General features: G+C 36.2%; 1 protein-coding gene across 1 annotated transcript; it reads left to right on the forward strand.

The window, feature by feature from the left end:
* Positions 1-2,589: 2,589 nt before the first annotated feature.
* On the forward strand, positions 2,590-18,747 carry LOC105165187 (Carbohydrate-binding-like fold). Its single transcript, XM_011084111.3, has 27 exons — positions 2,590-2,833; positions 2,975-3,040; positions 3,173-3,259; positions 4,425-4,481; positions 4,619-4,683; positions 4,824-4,993; positions 5,553-5,614; positions 5,753-5,836; positions 6,556-6,715; positions 7,528-7,643; positions 8,293-8,421; positions 9,219-9,290; positions 9,412-9,507; positions 10,046-10,123; positions 10,334-10,462; positions 10,730-10,903; positions 11,439-11,642; positions 11,723-11,836; positions 12,003-12,238; positions 13,262-13,307; positions 13,402-13,650; positions 15,120-15,350; positions 15,788-15,879; positions 16,659-16,887; positions 17,626-17,982; positions 18,083-18,156; positions 18,254-18,747. Exons 1-27 carry the CDS (start codon positions 2,732-2,734, stop codon positions 18,357-18,359), a joined length of 3,585 nt encoding a protein of 1,194 aa, XP_011082413.1. The 5' UTR covers positions 2,590-2,731; the 3' UTR covers positions 18,360-18,747.
* Positions 18,748-19,249: the final 502 nt, after the last annotated feature.

The raw sequence follows: 19,249 nt of genomic DNA on the forward strand, positions 1-19,249 counted from the left end.
AAAAGTTATATATATAACCACATGTTTTATTCGATGTGCTTATGCGGTGCAACATATTTTAATGAAATACTATCTTGAACAAAACATGAGAACGTTAAGAACAAAGTAAGCAAATATACTATATACTTTTCCAAAAATGCTGCTGTGACAGGAAAGATAACAGCCCGATTGAATACTGCTGACTTCAAAATTTTGGGTAACATCTCTTAATCATATATAAATATTTGTCACTTTCTTGCTAATAAAAAGAGCTCTTCCTCGAATTATTTGTTAAGGGTATTAAATAGAATTTAACATTAAATACTAAATTGGTTTCTAATCGTTGATCCATGAGAAGATACTCAAGTCCTTTAGATTCTAACTTATATAAAAATTATTCTGTCATAACGGAGTAACTAACCCCTAGCAAAAAGCCAACAAAGGAAAGACTTTTCCGGTAGGGCTCTAAAGAAATCGCAATGCAGCTACTTCTAGTACATTCACAAATGGTATTAGTGTTTGTGCCAGTCTTCCTCCCTCCCTCCACCTGGCTTGGGTATAATACAATGCTTTGGTTTAGGTAGAAAGTTTTCTCGCATGCCACTAAACCAATTTAACATGAGCTTTTCTATATCTTCTCCAATGGGATTGTTTTGGTAGTGTCATAACATTCTTGGAGTTCTATTTTTATTTAAGACTTGTTCTTTTGATCATTTTATTTCTGTTCAGGACCATCAATCGTCATACTCTGCAAGTTCCTCCCATAATGATCTATCCTGTACAAGGGCACCTTAAAGGGACGAACAATTAAAGGGCACATAGAGATTACTTGATACAAACTTAAACTAATCTAACTACAAGGTTCAGAAATCATGGTGCCTAGTCACTTTAATTTCATTGTACTTCGCCCTAATTCATTCCTTTGATAGCACTAAAAATACCTCTTTGTATGAGTTATATGGATATTGAGAAAGGTGGGCAATTACTTGGCACAATGAGTGTTAGAGATGATAGTTGCCAAAACAATCCATTACTCAACTAAAAGAAACAAGATAGGGAACTGTCGGACGCCCTCCACAACTAATTCCCCGTTTAATCACACAGACAAAAAAAAATGAAGAATATCTACTATTATAAACCGTAAATATGTTCAACAACTATAAAAATTGAAAGATGTCACAAGACAGAACTAACATAGAAAGTAACTTAACCAAGTGATAACTGCATTAACAAACATAAATCATCACTGCATATCACAGACATCAGATTGTTATGAAGGCAATAACAACACATCCTTGAATACAAATATAGGCTATTCAGTTTTACTCACCGGGAAAATGTACTGAGGTTTTGTTTTTACTAGCAGCTTCAAAACCTTATAAAATGGGATCTGAATCTTATAATGCTCTGATTTAGCAATATGAACTATGAAAGCTTCAATATAGTGTTTATATCACACTATATATGGTATATATAGAGAAACAACCGTTTGCAGATTGTTGTAGATGCAAAATTGTTCCACTGTGCAACGTGTGAATCAACAGGAACCTCAGGAAAAAGTGAAAATCGGGCAATAATTTAAAGAAGAAATCACTGTGCACCATGTGAAAGAACGAAGAAATCAGGAATCATTGCAGACAATAATTTACTGAAGGCCACTAGTGTTGAACCGTACATACTTTTCAGTATAATACATTCAAACCCAACTCTAAAATCTTCAGAAAATTCAGAAATAAAAAATTGAATGAAAGAAAGCGTGCAATTAAAGTAAAAGAACAAGAAATTTCCGGCAAACTTAATAAACCCAAATCCGCCTTTTCGCTTGATTGACACGGTGTGTGGAAAGGGGACTAGGTGACGCGTGAGATACCGATTCCAACAGCCGGAGGCACACCTTTGACATGAATGGCGAGTGGCGGCAGACTCCAACTGAGTTTGTGGCGAGTTCATCGTAACACCGTCGTGGTGGAAGGACGCAGGTGATAGCGGCGCTGGGGCTGTGCTGTCGGTGGAGTTCATCTAACTACGTCGTGGTGGGGTCCAACGTCGGTGATGGTGGCGTTGGGGCTATGGTCGGTTCAAATCGACGGAGGAATTGGTGGGGAGAGAAAGTTGAAGTCGACTGAGAGAGGAGCTGTAATTTTACGTTTTTTAAAAAATAGATTTCTGTTATGGGCTATGGGCCTATAAAATTAGAAAAAAAAATTAGGATAGTAGGCCAATTTTTTTTTTTGCACCTAATCAAGGTGTAAAAACTAAACCAAACATTGCTATTATTTTGGCACATCTCGGGAATGGGCCAAAATCGAAATCCAAACACAGCCTAGGATTTTCAATGGGTCTGTCAATATTTTTATAGTGTTGTTAGATTTTAATACATATCAGAACTAAAATGTTTTAGGAAGTATTTTAGTATAATTACTATTTCTGGATAAAAATTGGTGTAGGAAAATCATTGGAGGGATCAAATTGAAATAATTAAAAAGATTGAGATTATTTTGAAATTTATTTGAAAATAGGGCTGAAAGTAAGTTTTACCAATGCTTTAACCTATGGGAATGTATAAATAGAGAAAAAAAAAAGGGAAACAAAAAAAGCCAGATTTAGGTTGAAAAACCATAAACCCCGAGATTTATTTATTTTACCGTCCCAAACACAGAAGTTGAAATTACCAAAAGTCATGCGCTTCTAAGATCTGAGCTCTCCGTTTTCTTCTCTTCTTGATTTCAGATAGCACCGATCGAGAAATACAATGGCTTCCACGTACTGTTATTTCCTCGTCGCGGCTATACTACTCCAGAGTTATCGAATCGTCGTTGCTGAGTCTATTCAAGGATGTGGCGGATTCGTTGAGGTTTTCTCAAGGACTTCTTGGATCCTTTATCGTTTCGTACTGATTTTTGACTGATTCGTTTTCAACGTGGAGATTATATATTTTCTTGAACTCTAATGTGAGAGATTTCGGTGGAAGTGAATTTTATCTGTCATTTTGTAGGCGAGTTCAGCGCTTATAAAGTCGAGGAAGCCAACAGATGGAAAATTGGATTATTCTCACGTTACGGTACGGCAATTTGTACTACTGTAATTAGTCTTAAGAGCGCATGATATACTGTAGAATGCTAATTACTTGTATTCCTTGGATTTGGAATCTGGTTAAGTCTAAATGTACTGATAGTGGTTTTCAAGAATGCAGGTTGAACTTCAAACACTGGATGGCTTGGTTAAGGACCGGACACAATGTGCTCCCAATGGTTACTACTTTATTCCAGTTTATGACAAGGTAATTCGTTAGATTGGCTTTCTTTCCTATCATGCTTTAGCATGTAGTTTGGTTTGGTTTGGCTTTCTCTAATCTACCTTTTCCATAGCCACTGTTTGCTGGTCTTACTTAAATATAAACTTATTGGATAGTTCAAGTGGAAGGCTTGTGGATGCATGCCTCATTCGTTTGTGTTGGAGGAGAACTATAAGTCACTTGGAGATAATGCACTGAGAATGAGAACGGGCCTCCGCACCAAGCTTGAGCTTCTGAGCTGTGCTTGGGAATGTAGGAACATAGCCATGCTTGAGCATGGGGAATTAAGGACCTGATTGAGGTCGCTCTTTTAGAGTTTGATTAAGATACCCCAAAAGTTTGGACTCGGTCTTTAGCTTGTAAATGTTTCTCGATTGGATCATTAATTCAATACCATGTATGTTAGATTATACAATAATCAGCATTTCAGCTATTTCTGCTCAAATTAATTTAGTTTGAAAAATCCTGTGCTATTCATTCAAGTTGGTAATGGGAACAAGCTGGGCTTTAGTACCTTTACAAGGTTCATTTAGAGACATTATTTAATATTATGTGAGGAAGAAAAAGATGATCACGTCTCCTCAATTGATATCCGAAAAGAAACCAAAGGAGAGATGCTTGTGTTTTACATGTCAAGGGATTTTCTCAGCCATTTTCTTTCCCTAGCGCTCTAGCTTTTTCGCCTTACCAAACAAAAGTGCGCTCCCAACCCTGCCAATTTTCTCTACCAAACTTACCCAGGGGATGAGGCTTCTGAATACTGCTGAAAGAAATGGAAAGCAAGCATTGTTATATCCTTCAAAAGTTCTGCCTTTCTAGTGCAAAAGCTAGGTTGCAAGCTTAAGACCTTCATAAATTAGGAGAAGTATGTTCAGTCTTTAGTTCAGCGATTTGCATGCCTGATCAACTATATCAAATTGAAGAATGGATTAAAGCTGAGGGGAGCATAATCGATTTTGACCTGGGCTTAGATCTTTTTAGTTTCATTTGCAAGTTGCAATTCTTTGATTGAAGGATTAGTTAAAAGGCTGGATTGACTAGGGAAACAATAAATCTTATGCCTCACTGCTTTCATTTTTTAACATTCTTGTGTCCTCCGTGTAGAAATATTAATTTCATTTTGAGAAATATGCTTTTGTCTTGGTTGCAGGGGTCGTATGTGGTCAAAATCAAGGGACCTGAGGGATGGACATGTGCCCCAGAACAAGTTGGGTTTCTTGATTAATTCTTAGTAATGTGTTTATCTCTAAAAATGTGTTATTTCTATCGAATGTTCAAGTGTCTTTGTCTTGTACGACCTTTACATGTATCTGATATTTTTCTGGCACTAAAATTTTCTTATAGGTACCTGTTATAGTCGATCATGCAGGTTGTAATGCCAACAAAGATATAAATTTTCGGTTTACTGGGTGCGTACTAATTGTTTCTAAGTAATTGAGTTCCTGTTCCTAAAGTAATACATTCTTGTTTGATAGATGAGATTCCTCTTGTCTGTTCCCCACATCTTTGGTTGTCTTTAGCTTCATTAACGTAATACTTTTTTCTGCAGATTCACTTTATCTGGGAGAGTTGTTGGAGCAGTTTCTGGGGATAGCTGTTCACATAAAAATGGTGGTCCAGCTAATGTGAATGTCAAGCTTTCGTCTCCCAGTGGAGATGTTGCCTCTTCAGTTTCAACGACATCAACAGGAAGTTACTCATTTAAAAACATCATTCCAGGTTTAATTACTGTTCCAATTTCTTCACCATGCACTATAGCATCGCTTCACTCTTAATGATTGAAAAGGGATAATTGGTGTCCTCCCAATCGTTTGGTCTGTCAAGTGATCCCTTTAAAGTAGTTGAATGTCCTGCTATTTTCATTTTTATCTCCGCTTTTTGTTGGAACCTTGTCTTCTCTCTCTCTCTCTGCCCCCCTCCCCCCCAGTCTCTCTCCATGCTATGTATTATCCTTTTCTTCTTTAACTACTTACACTGTTACTTTTTAACTCATTACTAATGAAAATAGACCTATAAATAACACAAATCCAATACTAATCTTTCTAATTTTATCTACTTAAAAAATATACATGCACATAGAGTGTGCAGAATCCTCTATGCTAGAAGTTCATTTCTATTAAGCAGATAGCCTAAGATGGTAGAGTCTTGGCTTGTGAGGAGGAAACTGACCTCTGTTTTGAATAACATAAGTTGGATTAATAGGTGGTATATTTTTCACCATTAAAGTTATTCTTTTTGAAACTTCCATTTTCCTAACAATATCTTGACTTGGATATAGGAAAGTATAAAATAAGTGCTTCACGTCATGATTTAAATATCGACATCAAGGGTTCTGATGAGGTAATTACATGGACTCGCTTTTTACACTTAAACTATTTTATAATGGCCTTTTTTCGTTTCTACTGTTACTGGCATATTTAGCCTTGCAGATTACACTAGTTGTTTCAGCATCTTGTACGTTCCTATAAAATCATGCAGGTGGAATTAGGATTTGATAATGGTGTGGTAGATGATATTTTCTTTGCATCTGGCTACGATATTCGTGGATATGTGGTTGCTCAGGTAAATTTTCTCTAACATCCAATTGAGTACCTGTTTCAACTTTTTGGCTTTGATTTAGCAGCCATAGACCTAAAGACTGCGAGTTGGTGGTTCGGATTAATGTAATAAAGTCATGGTCTTGTGAGAATGCTATTTTGAATTGTACTTGTTGAATAGTTTGCTGTCGTTGCCTTCACTCTCTTGCCTATTCTGTGTATGAATGATAAAAGTCTTTTAAATAAGATTCAGATTTTTTTTCCCATTTTCCATAGATGGTGCCATTGCTTATTGTTGATGCAGTTGGTTGTCAATGCATATTCTTGACTATTATCTAATGCTTACTCTAGAATAAAGTACTCGTTTTCAGCTCTCTTTTGATTAAACATTTTACACATCTTTTAGAGTAATACACCTTGCGCACTTTGTTCAAACATCTATTAGTCAGTGCAAGATGAGATTTGATTTCATGGAAGAGGCCTAGTATCTGGAAAAGAATGCTGTTGTTGAGATGTTTTGCTAGCTTTAAGTGATAATGTGATGATTATGAACTGCCTCAAAGGCAAACTTGTGCTGCTTGATCTGCCCTGGACCCTCCTGCGGTTTTCTATGATATTTCAAAGTTTCATTTGCAGATGTTTATTTGCGATTATTAGTCCCTCTAATCTACAAAGAAGTTTTGTCTCTATGCTGTATTATTCTAAGACAAATCAATCTAATGTTCTCTGATGTGATATTGATAGGGAAATCCCATACTGGGAGTTCATTTTTATCTGTACTCGGATAATGTCCTGGAGGTGAGCTGTCCTCATGACTCTGGTAATGCACCTGGGCTTGGGAAAGCTCTTTGTCATGCTGTATCTGATGCCGATGGGATGTTCACATTCACATCAATACCATGTGGTACGACTCTATACTTTGGCAATTTTTCTTAAATGCTAGGTATGCATGGTTCTTAGTTTGTGAACATAGTCATACTGTTCATTCTTGTCCTGTGCATGTTTCTTATTGGACTATGCTAAGTTTGATATCAAACTTCTGAGTTCTTCATGTATCGAACTTTGCCAAGATTTTGGGGTTTTACATTTTCTGGTGATCTCGTGTTAGGCTTTCCATGAATTTAGGCTTTTAGTTTACTAGATTCTTGCTTCCGGGGATGTATTTATACTATTTTTCATATTCCTTCTTCTTTTGCCTATCCTATGTAATTGCTTCTTTTACATGGAGTTTGGATTTCCTATATTTTGGCTTGCCTTGTGCTGCTGGTGTGATTTCTGGAGTTTCAACAAAATGCTCTCCACTCCTAAATTGCATTGCTACTTGTATATGGATATTGGTTGGAGGTCCCATTCAGGGCTTATTTTTTTTCAAAACTAAATTTGCTCATCCGGAAAGTAACTTTAGGATGTGTATCCAGTTCCTCAATCTTATCTGCATGTTCATGGTTCCTTAATCAGGTGTCAATAAGGACTACAAGTTGATAAGTCGATCTTATAGCTAAGTAATTAACTTCTGCATCGAATGAATCTCATGCTTTTGTGTGCTTGTCCTTTAATATTTTAATTTTTGGTCAACTCCTGCTGCTATCGGATAAATTGCTGAAAGTTTTTGCTACAGAACTTCTATTCTCAAATGCTTGCACATATCCCACAATTGTTTCGAAGATGTTGCTGAGTTTTCTGGTCCTTAGTGAGTGATTTCTTAAAATGTTTCAGGGATCTACAAGCTTATACCTTTCTACAAGGGTGAGAATACTGTTTTTGATGTTTCACCGCCTTCAATGTTGGTGTCAGTTCAGCATGATCATGCTATAATCTCTCAAAAATTTCAGGTATTGCATTATGCTTTTCTTTATCGTGTGACAATGTTTTCGTTCATGCCTGCTGGGAATGCGCCCCACAATATGTATCAGAACATATCAAGAGACGCCTATGGGTTCTCTGGATTCTGTTCTGACATACAGTGTTACTGATTGATGTTGTTGTAATGGTGTCAAGGTGTTGCCTAAAGTATTTATTCATTTTTTAAACAATTGTCTTTGCACCAGTAATAAACCTTGGCGAGCTCATATATTTTTTGACATTCTTTGTACTGTTGCTATTGCTCACTTGAATACGCAGTTTGGGTTTGCCCTTCCATGAGGTTATGTTTCTGTTATCCTTGAACATGGATGTTTTGGATTAATGGTATACATTATCCTACCCAATTCGTGTTATGTGGTAAGTTTAGCAGGTTGACTGTCCTTTTCTTGTCATTTTATTGCCCGTTGGGACCAATATGTATGCTGCAAATCATAAACTCTCTACATCTGGCCTAAGCTTCGCTTGGCCTTCATTCATACATTCATGCAATATATTCTCTAGGGCCAAATGAGGTACTGAATGATATTTCTCATGCAATCAGCCATTTCATTAAATTTTTTGGACTTCAAACTCGCTGTGTCTTGAATATGGCAATCATCTGCCTATTCGTGTTATTAGGTTACTGGGTTTTCTGTTGGAGGTCGTGTGGTTGATTCAAATGGCATTGGAGTGGATGCTGCCAAAATTGTAGTAGATGGCCATGAAAGATCAGTAACTGACAAAGAAGGATATTACATACTTGATCAGGTAAAATAATGTTATTGTTTACTATAGCAGCATTTCATGCTGGCTTAATTATGTTAAACTCAAAGGTATTAATTAAATTCTAGTGCTAAAAAGACTTGATCTTGTCCATTAATGTATTCACCGTTTCCATTGTTTAGTTTTGAGATTGGTATATGCTGTTGCCCATGTGCTTACATCATTTATATCTCTATATTTCTAACTTATTATGTCATTTTGAAGTCCTTTCTTCTATAGTAGATCCGTCTAGGGAACTGTGATGTCCAGAGCCGTGAATTATAACATGTCATAGCATGTGCATATTTAGATTATAGCTTCATAAATGTGAGCTTAGGACATGAGGGGCATGGAAAATTTACTTTCTAATCAAATAAGTCTAAGTGACAGAATTCTGTTTCTAGGATCCAATTTGAAGGATTTTGTAGGTTCATTGATCAGGGTTTGACAGAAGAACTATATAAGTTTCCAAAAATTGAAGATACAGATCGTGAAATCGAATTTCAAGCCAAATGAACTAAAACTCTTAATCATAAATTTTTTTATTTATCGGCTTCCATTGATCAAGCAACCAAGGAACGGAAGTATTTCCTTTTTTGTTTTAAGAACTTACAGAAGCTGTTGCCTATGGTCCATCAACATGTGTACAAAAAGAAATGTTGCTACTGCAAAGGTGCCATCCCAATGTCCTGTATATCTTATCTAATCAGCTGGTTTCCTTCAGACTTAATATCTAAAGATTTTCTTCTCTGTTCTTTTTCCTTTTGTCTTGGTTTTCTCTGATGAATTGTCAATGCTTTCAGGTTACATCTAAACGATACAGTATCGAGGCCAAGAAGGAGCACTACAAGTTTGAGACGCTGAATGACTTTCTTGTGAGTCAATATTGAAGCTTTTATTTGTAGCGAACATTCTACTACATTAGACAAGTTCTTTTCTGATCTTACTTAGTACTCAATAGTTTGCATCTTTCTGCCTAATCTGAATTTGGCTTAGGTTTTGCCGAACATGGCTTCAATTATTGATATCAAAGCAGTATCATATGATGTATGTGGCACCGCTCAGACAGTTAGTCCTGCTTACAAAGCTAAGGTAATTTGTCTGTCACCTCTTTGCCTATCTGAAGAGCATTATGCATATTCATTTTTATATTAAGTGCCTGGTACTTCATCTAGATAACTAGGAAAAAGAAATTAATGAGAAGCTTCTTTCTCTCTTATGCTTCTTCAATGATAATTAGCTATAGCAATTATGGCTGAAGCTGAAGTTGGCAAGTTCTTCACTTTTTCTACGCGTTATAAACATATTATTGTTCTGGAAGCGAATTTGAAGTTTGATGGGTGAAGAAGCCTCTTAAGGGTAATTTGTTCGATGTCAATCTTGTATAGAGATCCAGAGAGTTTAACTTTTGGATATGATGATACTGGGCATTGCGGTGTATGCATACACTGGTTGATGTATTGGTTGGGTATTACTGATAGCAAGATGCATGCAAGAATCGTCTAGGAGAAATTTTAACTTCTTTATAAGTTGTTTGCATCTGTTTATTTTTGAAACTTTGAAATGCTTTATAGTCTATTTCCTATCCTTTTATGACTTAGTGTAAGTAATCAAATCATCTACATGCCAGGTTGCTTTGACTCATGGACCAGAGAATGTCAAACCCCAAGTGAAAGAAACAGATGAGAATGGAAACTTTTGCTTTGAGGCAAGTCTGTACCCTGCAGCAGCTTTTATTCCCTTTGTGGGGGTTTTACTTATAAGTTGGACATTCATGACTTTCTGTATGCATTGCACTTTTGATATTCCTATTTCACATCTTTCTGAAACCAATAACTGACCAATAAAGCTATATCATAGGTTAAAAGTACAGGTTTTCTTTATGGTCATATAAGTTGGGGTATTTAACTTTTCTCAGGTTCCACCTGGTGAGTACCGATTATCTGCTTTCGCAGCCACAGCTGAGAGTGCTCCAGAACTTCTATTTTCTCCTCCTTACACCGATGTTATTGTTAATAAACCATTACTAAGTGTTCAGTTTTATCAGGTGAGACTTACATTTATAAGATGGCTGAATTCTTTTCTTTCTTTATGTGAATGCTTATGTCATATCTGCATTCAGAGGGTTGGCTCTCATTCTTATGATCTGTCTTATTTTATCTCGTGGATGTTTCTATGAAGTTCTATTGATTCTGCGTATTGCTACCTTGTAATTGTCAGAGTTTACCCTGATTGGCATCTCTTTTAAATAAGAACTTATTTACTACTACTCTACTACTGCCACCATTGTCATATTTGTTTTGAAATAATTTAGGCACAAGTCAATGTCCGTGGTTCAGTAGTTTGCAAAGATGAATGCGGGTCTTCCATTTCTGTTGTCCTTGTGAGACTCGATGGTAAAAGCAAGGAAGAGACAAGAGTAAATTTGACAGATCAGAGTAGCGAGTTCTCCTTTTCCAATGTACTCCCAGGAAAATATAGAGTTGAGGTAATGCCTTTAGCCTTTTGATTCCTTTCCTGTTCCAAGAGGACCGAGCCAACGAAATATTCACTGTTCTCTGTTTCTCTCTGCTCGAGATTTATTTATATATACATATATTTTATGGTAACTAAATTTCATGGTAAAATCACTTGTGTTTAATTACATGGGTTTCTTAAAGCTTATGGTAAAATTGGCTTATGTTTACTTCAGTAGGTTTCTTCCAATTTAATTGCTGGTAATGTTACTGGCAGACATAAAAACGTGTGATGCTGGGCATTGTTTTCTGTTCTATTATTTTCTTTTTATCACTCTGCTTTCTTAATTGCTTTTCCTACTGAGAGCTTACGGGTATAATTGTTCTACTTGCTGTCCCTGAAAAGCAATCAGCATTACCTTGTAAAGCTGTAATCACTAATAGCAACACATTGCTGCACTCTCGTCAATTCTTCATGTTATTATCATTGCATAGAAGTTTAGAGCTCCTCTTGTAACCTCCAGTTTATAAATTCTTCATTATGCTAATTTCTTTGCTTGGTTCTAGGTCAAAAACTATTCTCCCAGAGTGACATCAGAAGAAGATATATGGTGCTGGGAACAGAACTTTATAAATATTGATGTCGGGGTGGAGGATGTTGAAGATATTACTTTTATTCAGAAAGGCTATTGGGTTAGGGTAATATCCAGCCATGATGTGGATGCTTACCTGGTACAAGCAGACAGTTCACGGATGAACTTGAAAATTAAGGTCAGAATCATCCCTTAATTTGAAATTTTTAATCGATCATTTTGTGTGAAACCATCTCACCCACTGTTTCCATACTGCAGAAAGGTTCCCAAAATATTTGTATAGAGTCACCTGGTGTGCATGAGTTTCATTTTATCGACTCATGTGTTTCCTTTGGGAGCTCCACTTTGAAGGTTGACACATCAAACCTATCGGTATGATGCTTACTGTGGTTACACCCATGTTTTTGTTTCTTTGTCTTATGTTAATTCTATTTGCGGGTATGTGGTGGGTTGGAAGAGATGGTTGGAGGGCTGTTCGAATCAACAAGGTTTCTGATTACTTGCCTTTAGAGGTGATTTTATTTCTTGTTTTCTGCAGCCTATCAATTTAAAGGGACAGAAATATCTCCTCAAAGGACATATAAATGTTGAATCAAACGAGAATTTACCTGAGAGTATATCACTTGACATCTTAAACAATCAAGAGACATTAGTTGATGGTACTATTGCCAGACTTGTCTCTACTGAGATTGATCAATCAAGGACTGCTGTCTATGAGTATTCTGTTTGGGCTAATCTCGGAGAAAAACTTGTCTTTGTCCCTCGGGACTCTCGGTACGTATCACGGTTTTGGCTGTAATGGTTCAATCTCAATACTTGGTTTTGTAAGTTCTGTCCATTAGAGTTTATTGCAGTTTACTTTGTGCTATTCATTTTCGGAGATGTCTGATGTCCTGTACTGATTCAGTAATTTCACTTGATTTCTCTGTATTATGTTTTCTTTTCTTCTTTTTGTATTTTTCTCTTTTTATATTGCCTATCCCTGTTGGTAGGATTTGTTTATGTACAAGAAGATGATACGCTGAAGTTCCCTTATCTAAAAGATAACATTTTTTCCTCCTGATTAGTGTTGTGCAACTGTATATGATAGCCACCTACCACATCATGATTTGCATTCTACGAAGTATAATTCTCAAACTTATCCATATTGCCCCAGATCAAGAAAATCAAACTATTTCTTGTTGCCACTTGAGTTATGAAAATTCAAACTATGTATTTTTGCCACTTGAGTTATGCGGACATAATTCTATCTTGAGGGATTTTTTAATTTATTTATACTTCAACTGCAAAGAGTTGATCAAATCTTTACAGTTTGTTCAGTTAACAAGCTATGTTGCCACTGCTGGTGAACATAAAGGCCAGTGAAACAGCTACTCAAATTTTACTTTCTCAAAGTTACTTGTCTAACTAAGCAAGATAACCATTCTTTTCCCTTTTCTGCATGTTCACAGCATAAACTGAATTATTCATGTTTAGAGAAAACTCAAAAAATAATCTGAGTCTTTAGGATACTGAACTTTAGAGGCACCTTGCTTAAACTTGAAGTTGGTTTGGACCTTTCCTTCAACCCTCCCAGTGTATTATGATATTATCAATACTGTGACATTACAAAATTTGAGAAGGGGATTGGGGTCACTCCTTGGAAGAAAACCTAAATTTCAGTATGACCTTAGATACGAAAGGTTTTATCTCTATTGTTTCCCAAGTTAACCAAATATCATCATACTAGCTTATAATCCATTATATGATTGCTGTTATGAATTTTATGTCCTTACCCTTAGTTTACTTCTGCTGCAGGAATGATGTGGGAAAGAAAATTTTATTTTACCCAAGACAACAGCATGTAAGGACTTTGGAATTACTTTCCACTTGAATCTTGTATTTTTGAAAAGTTGTCAGTTTTGTTTAAGTTTCCAACTTCCGTTATGTTTGATTAGGTTTCGGTGGCAGAAGATGGCTGCCAAGATGCAATTGCTACATTTTCTGGTCGCTTGGGGTTGTACATTGAAGGATCAGTTTCACCCCCCCTTTCTCATGTTCACATACGGGTTCATGCTGAGGGTGATAGCCTTGTTTCTCCACTCAAGCAAGGCGATATAGCACTTGAAACAACCACGGGGACAGATGGTTTATTTCTTGCAGGACCTCTCTATGATGATATAGGTTACAGCATAGAAGCATCAAAGGTTTGCAAAGTTGATATATGCAATTTACTTTATGCTTATTCTTGCTAGTTTGTTACTTCTGTGAAACCGTCTTGTCTTTAAATTATATTGCTTGAGTCAGCACCTTGCTTTGAGAAGGATGTGTTCGTTCGTTGATCTAGTTCCTGCAAGCATCATTGGAAGTTCTTCTGAAACTTTCAAGCGTTTTCTAGATTTTAAACAGATTCTAGAAAAAAAATGTGTAAATTGAGAGCTTCACTTTAAGAATTTGGCACTTTTGGGGTGATCTGAATACTTTGGCTGTTTCTACTGCCAGCCAATCTTTTTCACAAAGTAGCCTTTGAGTGTTTATGTCCTACATTTAATGTATGAAGGTAATTTTCATTGTATCTTATTGTTCTTCAGTCAGAATTTAATGCTCATTTTTTTTTTAACTTTGCAATAGTTTTAATAATACTAGCAATGTGTAGTAGCTTTGTAAAAAATACTTCCAAAAGTGAAGCACACTCTTTTTGTCAAAACTGGGACTAGTCCTCCTTGTTTTCTGAGTCATGTTCTGTTCTGAGCAGCGACATATCCTCCTTTTTTTCTTTTTTTTTTGGGGGGGTGGGGAGGGGGGGGGGGGATGACTGGTCCCTGCAAGCATGAATCTGTATGTACATATATGTTAACAATATATATTTTAGGAAATATTTATACATATCATTAATATTTTTCCCTTCAATGCAGGTCTGACTACCATCATTTTAAAATTATTACACTGATTACCCTGCTTATTTTACTAAATTCAGTATACACACACAGATATATTGAAAATTGGATACAATAAAGGATATGTCTAGTTATTTTAGTTTCTTTCGAACTACAAAATTAGTGAAATATATATTCTATTCTCTCTTTTAATTTCATCTTAAAATAATCAAATTACAGTATTTACTAATTCTTTTTCTTACAAAACTAGCGTCAACCGGAAAAAAAGACTGCTCTATGAGTTATGTTATATCACTATTTCAGGAGAAGAGTTATAGAAAAATATTAGATATTTATGAAACACACCATATATTACACCCATAAATTTTATAAATATTACTTAAATCACTTGAAGTAGTTCTTCGCGTGTGTTGTTGCTCATTTCCTGACTGAAATTCACATTTTTGCATTCCGTAAATCATTTCTTTCCTGACAATCAGTATCTTTTCTTGTTTCCATTCCCAGAAGAATAGAGTGAGCTGCCTTCATATTTTTTCCATAAGTTAGGGATATGATAGATACTCTTGGCAACAAAGCAGTTGATGTATAAACCTGTCTTTGTATAATTGCCAACCACTCTTTAGATTATATATGTGTTTTATGCAATTCTACAGTATTTATCAAATGAGTTTACCACTGAAAAGCAAAGCTTAGGATATTGCTTACTGAAAACTGTTACGTGAAAGTTTTCAGGGTTTGTACAGCCAACTGTTATGATGACAGCTTTTTTTCTCTTGCAGCCTGGCTATTACGTGAAAAGAGTCGGACATTATTCCTTTTCTTGTCAGAAGCTTGGTCAAATTTCTGTGCGATTATATTCAAGAGAAGACAGCAATGAGCCTTTTCCTTCTGTTCTCTTGTCGTTGAGTGGCGAAGATGGATATCGAAACAATTCAGTTACTGGTGTTGGTGGAATTTTCATGTTTGATAACTTATTTCCAGGGAGTTTTTATCTCCGACCTTTGTTGAAGGTACTTGACATAAAATGCCATCGTTTATTGTCTGTGCTGATTGATTACTTTTTGACTTTACTTTTTTTGGTTGAAAAATATTCCTGATTTAATATTTTGATTATCTATTGTGCAGCATTTTAAATGTGACATTCCAAGTTGTAGATTAGAAGAAACAGAAACAATAAAGTAGCTCAAATCAGCTAAAATTCTTCATGTGTTTCTTGTTGCATAACACTTTCTTTAGACCACATTCTGTCCCTAGAATCACATGCTTCCTTTGGGTTCATTGAGACCAAAATATTATAGAACTTGTGAGAGTTTTTTTTGAACATAGGCATTATTGTATATACTTTCATATTTCTGAATATGTGGTTCAAATTTGATTTACACATTTGACAATTGAGTTTAGGTGATGGTGTAATTATTATTGACTGGCATTCTTTTTCTACTTCCAGGAATACGCTTTTTCCCCTCCTGCCGAGGCAATTGACCTTGGCTCTGGGGAATCCAAGGAAGTTGTCTTTCATGCTACCCGAGTTGCTTTTAGGTATAATTAAATACTTTCATTATAAACATAATAAGGCTATCAACTTGTTTTTGATTGTCTTCTGGTTCTTTTACATGGACATAACATTAAACAGATTACCGGAGAGTCTTTCTTCATTAAACATTCATAGTAGTTGCAATTCCTCTTTGTCCAGCAATTCGTCCTTTGTGTATCTTGTCGAGTGTCTTCTCTGTGTCTAAAAAGATCTTTTTAAAAGATTCTCTTCAAATTCGACCTTTATATATGAGAACATGTGCTTCAGTATTTCTATTTTCATTCAAAGAGTCTGGATTACCTCCAAAGGAGTCTAGTATTGGACTAAATTGTTCTCATATATACTTTCACAGTCTGCATGAGGGCATCAGTGTGCAGAGGGATTCTCCTATTCGAGGGTCATTTAGTGCACTACTTTATATCTAAGAGATTAGCCAGAGTTAAAATCCCAATTGTTTTAAGTCTGGATCGACTAGAATCTGTGCAAGAGGTGCGCCCTACAGATTCCTACTCCCTTTTCATCCAGAGGATGGTGTCACTCTTTTTCTAGATTAGATTCTCAATACTGTCTTCTCTCTTCTAGTGATGTACACATCTCTACAGACTTCTATTGATATTCAAACAATTCGCAGTTTAACTACTTGAAAACTGGGTTAAATCACTACTTATACCTATTTGGTTAATTTTAGTGATTCATGTGAAATCTAATTTCATCCCCACCTAAAGTTTCTAAACAGAGTCCACATAGTTTTGAAAGATCCTTGACTAATTTACTCCATATGCAGTGCCTTGGGCAAAGTAACTCTATTGTCTGGTCAGCCAAAAGAAGGTGTGTCAGTTGAAGCAAGGGCCGAGTCAAAAGGATTTTATGAAGAAACAGTAACAGATTCCTCTGGGAGTTACCGGCTGAGGGGACTCCAACCTGATACTACCTATGTAATAAAAATAGCAAGGAAGAGCGAGCTTGATGGCATAATTATCGAGCGTACATCTCCAGATTCCTTGACTGTTAAGGTTGGTTTCAATGTCAATTGAGATGTCAAAATCAGATACAAATGTACCTTTAGACTATTCTCCTGTTCATGTCAGTGATTTTTCTGCTCATCCTATAATTTGCCCTTTATGATAGTGCAGTTAGCAGTATGCTGAAAGAGTAGGTATTCTCCATATTAGGTAGATAATATGTCATGACACCTCAAGCATTGATTAAGATTTTTATCAGTTATCCAAGTTTACCTTTTCATATTAGTCTATGGTATGACCTAGGTTTTCTCTCATTCATGCAAGTAAGGTACCAGAGAATTTTGCAAGAGAATTTGAAGAAGCAGCTAAATAGGGATTGTTTGTTGAAAGAATTTACATAATTTCCCTTCCAAATGATAAGTGGCAGTGTTTCTGGCATGTTTCACATTGAACACTTTATGATTGTATTATCAAATAGTCCCTGCAAATTGTAGAAAACTGCTAACACTTTCAATATTCTAGTAATAGGTAAAAGGAGAATTTCCTCTGCTCTGAGGACAATTTAATTGCTCTCTGGTGGTTTCGTGCTAATAAATTAACACAACCGAACTGATAAAACTGAAAGCGATGCTGAAACTGTTTTTATGCTGTTTGGCTTGTGTCATTTTACTGTGCAGCTATTAAAATCTATGCTATTTGCATCTCTAAGTACTTAGTTCTGTGTTTATTCCTTGATCTCAATCTTCTCTTGAACCTGTAGACTCTTGTCTCATGTATATATCATGTCAGGTTGGCTATGAGGATGTCAAAGAGTTAAATTTTGTGGTCTTCGAACAGCCAGATATGACCCTTTTAAGTGGCCATGTTGAGGGAAAAAATATCAAAGAGCTCCGTTCGCATATCAGGGTGGAAATTCGGTCAGCTACTGATCCATCAAAGGTTGAGACCATCTTGCCCTTGCCCATGTCAAACTTCTTTCAGGTGAAGGACTTGCCGAAGGGGAAGCACCTACTCCAGCTTCGATCTGCTATGCCATCTAGTACTCTTAGATTTGAGTCTGAGGCTATTGAGGTCGACTTAGAGAGGCAACCTCAAATTCATGTTGGTCCATTAAGCTATAGGATTGAAGAGGACATCTACAAGCAGGTAATTCTTAACTTAAATAGTTCCATTTTGGCAATGCTCCACATAACAATAGCATGTGTGGTAGTAAGCCTATTGATACATTCTTTTGATGGCCTTACAGGAATTGACTCCTGCTCCTGTGTATCCTCTGGTTGTTGGAGTTTCGGTGATTGCCCTGTTCATAAGTATGCCAAGGTAGCTGCGGCCATGGTTTCAATGCTTTTGAAATTTTACTCATTCCACAATCCATGGGTTGATTATGAATTTTGTTTCTTTCACTTGTTTGTTGTAGATTGAAGGATCTGTATCAAGCTTTGGTAGGAATGTCCATGTCAGGGTCCTCTGCAACTGCAAAGAAAGATGTTAAGAAGCTGGCAGTCAGGAAAAAGACATACTGAGGCATGTTGCCTTTTGTAGGAGAGTAAAATAACACAAATTAATCTAACATCAGCTACCGCTTGCTAGGGAGGCTTTGGCCGGATGAATTTTTGATAATTTGCGCCGGCGGTTTTCATGGTGGCCTTGTCAACTTGATGTTTTATTGCAATGAAATTTTGTTCTATTTTTATCAGGATATGACAGATGTGATAGAGGTGATTGTAGTCATAGTGATGCTTCCCAGGAGTGTTTTGTACACTGCCATAGTGCTTCGAGTATTTAACTGCGGATGAATATACAAGCGGTTTCAGATTGGGACAAATGTAATATGAAGCCCCGCCCAACTACGAGGTCTTCTCTTCATTGACGGATTTAAATTTGATGTTGGTGGGCTCTGCTTTTGCTTTATGTTTGGAGTAAAGAAGAAAAGGGGAGTTTGCTCTGTTTAGTGTTGCAAAGGGTAACAACAAGAAGAGCCAAAAAAATACCAAAAAATGGCGCAACATGTAATTTGGGTTGCACATTTTGTTCGTAATTAGTAACACATGCAGCTATTATACGTTAGAGGAATTCTTTTGATTGTTGCAATAGTTAATCAACAAACGTTGGATATTGTTACAATATGTAGGTTCTGAAGAGTTTTAAGTTATGGAAAAGAGTTACCACACGAAGTTAAGTTTGGTAAAGAACAAAGAGCAGGTACATGAGGTCCATTCGCTCATTCTGGCGCAGTCAGAAAGTTAGACCTCTATGTATGAATTCAACTAACAAGGTGGTCAAATAAGCTTATTTAAAACATCTTATAAAGTTTGCGAAGATGGATTTTTTCTAAAAAAAATACATAAAATATTTGGATAAAACAAGATGTTCTAAGTTTGTTTGAAACATTTTATAAGGGTTTTAATGTTGG

This window comes from Sesamum indicum, linkage group LG6 (genome assembly GCF_026168435.1).
Source record: "Sesamum indicum cultivar Baizhima isolate 11 linkage group LG6, ASM2616843v1, whole genome shotgun sequence".
NCBI classification, from domain to species: domain Eukaryota; kingdom Viridiplantae; phylum Streptophyta; class Magnoliopsida; order Lamiales; family Pedaliaceae; genus Sesamum; species Sesamum indicum.